A 6955-nucleotide genomic window follows, 5' to 3' on the forward strand; every position below is an offset into this window, starting at 1 on the left:
TGGTTTGATTGAGAAGAAGCAGGCACAGACATATTTCTGACAGTGCCCAATTCTGAGTGGACAGAAGTTAAGATGAATATAGTGATATTGAATTCTAAATCATTCTTAATCTGAAACGTATTTGGCAAAATAAGCCTAATGTAGGCTATTATATTAAAGACTTACAAAGTTTGTTTCTGAATAAGTCTAATCGTTTTTAGTCCGCTATGGCATTTATGGGTTCACAACCATAAAGGCACTTCTTTCATATGATTACTCATTTCTCTGTTGCTGAACCATGTCCATTTTAGAAAACGAAATGTGAGAATGTTGGCTATTTGTTCAGGTTGACATGCAGGCTACATGTTTCAGTGTATAAAAACATAATTTATTGAAGCAACACTATGTTCATCCAAGAAAATATAACAGTCAATTCACATTTGCACATAACGATCATCAACAGTTTTTTTCTCAAATGTTTAGAAATAAATTATTCACAGATTGTTCACACTATCCTAGACGACTAAATTTGACTGGTTCTTGATAGGAGGAAAACAAGAGAATAAATAAGAATATACATGTATGGCTCCAGTGCCCAAAAGTATTTCCATCTTTAAGAGCATTCATTTGTGTCTTTGAAATGGACAAATAAAAACGACTCAAGTCTCAGCTTTGGGACATTCCTAGAGGATGAAAGGAGTTTATGTCCAGCAGCAATGTCCCTATGTGGTATAGAATGTCTGAGTACCAGTGAATTCCATCTCTCTGACGTATGTCCTCGCGCTTTTTGACTAGATCTGTGAAGGACATCAACGCGTGCCCCAACCGGACTGGCGCAAAGGCCCAGTGCGCCGATTTGTGGTCCTCGATTACCGCGTAACAGCTCGCCAAAACATGGTCAACTATGATGGTCCCTTGTGAGGTTACTGGGGCATAAGATCCCTCGTATTCTTCCACGTAAATCCTTTCCACAGTGACTGCCTTCAGGTGGTCTACGGCCTCATCCACAACAAACACCTGTTGCCCAGGTTTTACATTACTGGCAAACACTGCAGTCATATCGTCATCCGTAACGTTACTGGTGATGAAGACCAGGTGAGCCGGGGTCAGTCTTAACTTTCGGTTGGGCTTCTCTGTTTCAAAAACATAAAATTCGCGTTTTGACACTGGATCTTTGTCCAAGAACATGAGGAAATCGCTGGACACAATATTTCCTTCTATGTCTGCTGCTAGCACCTTGTCGCCCACCTCCAGTTCTTTTACCAGCTTGCTTCGACCATCCTCGAGGAGAACTGAGGCAGATCCAGGGAAGCAGCCACCCGACTTTGCAGCAACTGAATTTTCTGGAGAAGAGCAGACAATAAAAAGTAAATAAATAAATACTTTGGACCAAGTCACTATTGCCATACAATTCTAAATGTAAACTGAATGACCTGGACAAATATAGGGCTTACTGATCTAACAAATGGGATAGGACAGTTGACATTGCAACATGAGTCACAAGTATTGTCTTATAACTGTGTAATAACAAGGGACTGCACTAGGCCTATCGAACAAACCCTAACAAATCATTGTTTTCTTGACGTAGCAACGTGCGTAATAAACAGTGCATGAACGGTTGAGGAAGTCATTTATACTCTTTTTTCTACATTTGAAATTTACATAAAAATATATTATTATTATTGTTATTACTATTAATTGTTCGTTCGTTGTGTTTACCTGCTTTCACAGAACAATGAATATGGGCTTTGGATTCATAATTGACCCAGTCGAATCCTGCCTCCACCGCGAGCCGGGATAACATTCCATATTTGCTCTTATCTCTGTCAGAGGTGGTGATATCCACAGCCCTTCCTTCATAGTGTAAAGATTCTTCGAAATGGTGTCCATCCTCGTCCCAGCCTTCTGTCACGCGCAGCTTCACTCCCGGCCATTGATTCATGACTGAAATAGCCAAAGAGTTCAGTTTGTCCTTACATCTCTGAAAAGCATAAATAGATCATTGAGATGTCAGGAAACACACGGGGTTAAATTGGAGGGTTACACACACACACACACACACACACACACACACACACACACACACACACACACACACACACACACACACACACACACACACACACACACACACACACACGTATATAGCATGCAACTAAAGACATGGCTTTATTGATTGTATATAGACGCATCTGTTCCAATATATGTTTTTATTTATGTACATTTTTCGATTTGAAAAGAAACGAATAAACATTTTAGAAATGGTATAGATGGTTATGGATTATCGAGTGACGCTGCTAATCTAAATGAATTAATTATCCCTAGTCGATCTCTCTCTCACTCTGCGCTTGTGTGTGTGAAAGAGAGAGATAGAGAGGGATGGGAGGGGGGGTAGTCCATAATACAAGTTTATCATAGCCTAACATTAACTGTCTAGAACCAGCCCCTTTAATAAGTGGTAGCAGTCGTGCGCATGGCATCCATAACGACTTGTCTTAATTTTCATGCTCTGATAAGCCCAACTGGAGACACAGGGTAGAGCTGTCCATAGACAAAAAGAGTCCGATATGGTGCACAGTTTGTTTGAAATTGTTTAAAATCTATATTATACATAGGTATGCATAGTAACCATAAAGGCAAATCATAAATATTGAACAACTGTCACTTCAAATTGAGCGTCATTCATTGTGCTTGTGCCAAATGATCATTCAGGACCCACAATATACATCTTCATGCGCTTTCTCACTATAGCCTACCTGTGTCATAAGTCTGTCAGCATTAGTGTTTTCCTCATCTTTGAAAATAATGTCAGGATTGTAGTTTGGTGTCAGGTCTTTAAATCTTTCAGAGTTCCTTGTGATCTTCCCTTCGTATTTGCCACTGGCCCCAAGGGTTTTCTCCGCCACGTTGGGAATGAACTGCTTGTAAGCCAAAGGCTTTAGTTTTTTCGGATGTCTTTGTTTTCCATATCCCTTGCCTGGACCACAGGCCAACCCAGCGGATGCTAGAAACAGGCAGATGAAGCCCACGAGCGCAATTCTTATCAGTATAAGCATCACGTCCATTGGATTAATTGTATTGAGGTCCCTGTTGTGTAGGCTGGCTATATCCTCTCACTTAACTCGCAGTCTCTCACACTCTGCCCTGTATCAGTGTCCTCGTTTCTCTCTCTCTACTCTAGGAGGCTATCAAACGACCGCTACCAAAGCAGGTGCCGTAATGACAGTTTGATGTCGCTGCCCTCAGAGCACATTGGAGCTGTGTTACTGCTGCTGCTTCAGAAAACCAGTCCAGATGCATATGAATGGGTTTCCTCCATTCTGTTCTATACTAGTGCTCTATATTAATGATAGCTCATCAATGTATATCAAATAAAGAACGTGATTGGCTCCACTTGACAAACCATTTTTTCTCCAGGCTATTAAAATAGCAGGTTTGACAGTGTCAATCAGCCACTTATTAACAGTAATTCCTGAAACGTTTACTTACTTTCTTTTTGAGAAATGTATATTTCAATATTTCACATGTGTCTGTATTTTCTTGTAATCATAAGAAGTGGCATGCAGGCTAGTCAAAGAAAACATTTGTTTTAGTGCTGGTCTGGAATAAATGTTTGCATACACTCTGCAGGACCAAGGTTGATGACCATACAATTTAAAACACATGAACTGTAGACATAATGGTCTGGATAGAAATGTCTATGCAGGTTAGTTGCACCAAGATGGTATGCAAGTCTCAATACGTTAAGCTAAGGAGGGTGTGAAGTGAGGGAGACAGTAAGAGAATGCGTCCCAAAATGGCACCATATTCCCTATATGGTACACTACTTTTGACCTGGTCAAAAGTAGTACATTATATAAGGAATAGGGTACAGCTTTTGACCAGAGTCCTGGTCTAAAGTAGTGCATTATATAGGGAATAGGATGGCATTTGGGACGTGGACAGAATGTTCCTCAATGGGGATTAACATGTAGGAGAGTTTATTTCTATCTCCTATTCTCTCGTCAGAGAGAAAGTTTTTTCCCCTGCTGCTGGACTACTGTGCCTATCACCACCAGTCTTCACATGGCAAGCATCTGTAGTCTAGGGCCAGCTGAACTCTATGGGTCAGAAACTGCCCTTCCACTAATGATATCTGCTAATTGCAGTGTGACAGTAGAATAAGTGAATGGGATTTCTATGATCATCTCTATGTGGTTGACATTTCAGAAGTGTTCTTGCCCCCCAAGTTGAAGTGTGTGAAATAATAAGCCCCACATCATTTTCTCATATGTAGTGGATTTGTTGAACAGTGTACTTTTTGCCCCTTGTCCCATTGCTGACATTTGCTTGGTCGTGGTTTGCATTGATTGCAGAAAAATGGCATGAAAGTGAGTAAAAACTCACCCACTTGTCACATTACAGAGCAAGACCCTCACAGGAACTGCACTCAATATACAGAAATGTGTTCATGAGTAGTGCAAAATGTGGTTTAGCAGTGCAAATCAGGAAATGGCTACAAGGTGAATACATTTGGCTGCATGTTAAGGCCATAGAGTAGTACCAGCAGGCCTACATACTTCTATTAATAAAAAAAACTATCCAATAGCAGCAAGGCATTGTATTACTGAAACACACAATATATAACACACTGTAATATCTCAGTATTTCTCAATTACATGGTGTTTATGTTTTTATTCAAGTGGCAAGGACATCATTTGAGGCAATTAAGAGTCAGAACTCCGGAATGAATTGTTAAAATGTTTGGATTAGAATTAACATTGAGATGCTAATCCTGATCCTCAAACTATGTTAAGAGTCTTAGAAGGACTCAAAATACTCAAACCGTAATATTTTCAAATGGGGACACTCTTTGGTATACTGGTGGTGGTACATAAAAACACATGGGAAGAAGGTCAAATCAAATACATGTAAGAATTGAGTGCAAGGATCTCAAGCATTCTAGGTTGGATTCTGCCTATGGAATCAATAGAATGGTTGGGAACATTTCCCTTATACCATGACATCCTACAGACACATACAGTTCCTTGGTCATTCAAACTCAAGTCTACCTTATAAAAGTCTTTTAGCATGAGGTAAGTCATACTACATTCTTGTCGCCACTGTTGGCACTAAAAAAACAGATGAAATCAATCTCGATAAAAGATTAAAGAGGGCCGCCTCAATTTGTCGGAGCATGGACTCTACACGGTGTCGAAAGCAGTCCACAGGGATACTGGCCCATGTTGACTCCAATGATTCCCATGGTTGTGTCAAATTGGCTGGATGTCCTTTGGGTGGTGGACCATTCTTGACACACACAGGAAACTGTACCATATCCTGGTCAAAGGCACTTCAATATTTTGTCTAACCCATTCACCCTCTAAAGGGCACACATACACAATCCATGTCTCAAATGTCTCAAGACTTAAAAATCCTTCTTTAACCCATCTCCTCCCCATAATCCAAACTGATTGAAGTGGATTTAACAAGTGACATCAATAAGGGATCATAGCTTTCACCTGGATTCACCTGGAGTTTATGTCATGGAGAGAGCAGGTGTTCATAATGTTTTGTTCCCTCAGTGTATAATCCCTTATGTACATTGCTCTAAAGACTGGATTGCATTTAAATGTAACCATGGGCCCAAAAATTGAAATATGAAAGACTGGGATTGTCATACTGTAGGTCTACTACAGTAGGTTGGTCTGTATCGTAGTTGGTTTGTTGGCAGATGAGACATACAAGACCCACTTAGATGTGGGTTCTCCAAAGCTGCTCCAACTGGCTGAAAATACAATTTAGGAACAGACTACAACCCAAATGGAACTACTACAGATGTCGGATTTTAAATTGAGCCAGTTTGATACAGCAGGAAAATAATCCTGCAGCAACACAAAATGTGAAATATGATGTGGATAATAATTCATGGTCATTTTGTAGGGTTGATACATTTTTCGTAAGGGAAAATCAAGTCTGAAATATCAAAGTGAAAAGTACAACATCAGAATGCTTTTTAAAACTCAAATAAGTTACTGCATTGCAATAAAGTTCTCCTGCAACAAGGTGATCAAATTAAGATCCTACAACCTTATATAATAGTCCAGTCCTTTAAAAAGCATCAATGCGGAATATGCAGAGCTCCTTTCCATTGCTACTGGTCACATGTATCCATCATGGACCAGGATGAAAATGAACACATCCATTTTAACAGAATGAGTGCACACCATGCAACACCACCAACAGAACAATGATGTTTAACAGCCACAGCAAACTGTGAAATTACAAAAGTATCCTTAAAAGATCCTGGCAATTTATCAGTAATCAACCGATCATGTTTTGAAACTACTTCATCCTTTCTTTTAGTTAAGTGTAGAATTCCACAGTGTCTGTAACCCTTATTAACAGGTCAAAAATGTTAAGCTGTTTCCATGTTGTTTTTTCCTTCCTTCACCATAATCCTGTATCCAAATGAAAGTGCAAGGGCTTGAATATGCTCAAAGACCAAAATACATTCTTCTGCATTGGTAGATTGACACTAGCATCTCCAGCTTCGAACATCTAATTAACAATTTCTCCCTATCTAGTTGACTAATATCTCTAATTTTCACTTCAGTGCTAAATTGCCCACTGGCAGATAGAAAGGTTAAGCTGCTGCAAACATGTAGTCTTTTTGTTAGGCAATAAAAAAGGCTTAGAGACCATTTGTGTCACCAGGAAATCCGAGTCGTTCTTTTCAATTAGCAGAACAACATGTGAGTGAATGGTCTTCCTGAGGTCAGTCTACATCTGTCCTGGGGGTGAGTCCAAAATGGCACCTTATTCCCCAGTAGTGCACTATAAAGGGAATAGGGTGCCATTTGGGATGTAACCCGGGTCACATGTGATGTGGCCCTTGGTGGAAAAACATCCTTCTCTTGTCCATTATTTTACAATCTCATTAGCAGGATAATAAGAATTATTCCAAATTAATGGTAACCTCTTTGAGTGACACAGC

General features: G+C 39.9%; 1 protein-coding gene across 1 annotated transcript; it reads right to left on the reverse strand.

Annotated features, from left to right (window-relative positions):
* Positions 1-357: 357 nt before the first annotated feature.
* LOC115113953 (tiggy-winkle hedgehog protein-like) lies at positions 358-3128 on the reverse strand. The gene is made up of 3 exons (XM_029641888.2): positions 2736-3128; positions 1699-1960; positions 358-1322 (listed from the first exon to the last, which is right to left on the reverse strand). Exons 1-3 carry the CDS (start codon positions 3042-3044, stop codon positions 646-648), a joined length of 1248 nt encoding a protein of 415 aa, XP_029497748.1. The 5' UTR covers positions 3045-3128; the 3' UTR covers positions 358-645.
* Positions 3129-6955: the final 3827 nt, after the last annotated feature.

This window comes from Oncorhynchus nerka, linkage group LG9b (genome assembly GCF_034236695.1).
Source record: "Oncorhynchus nerka isolate Pitt River linkage group LG9b, Oner_Uvic_2.0, whole genome shotgun sequence".
Taxonomy (NCBI): Eukaryota; Metazoa; Chordata; class Actinopteri; order Salmoniformes; family Salmonidae; genus Oncorhynchus; species Oncorhynchus nerka.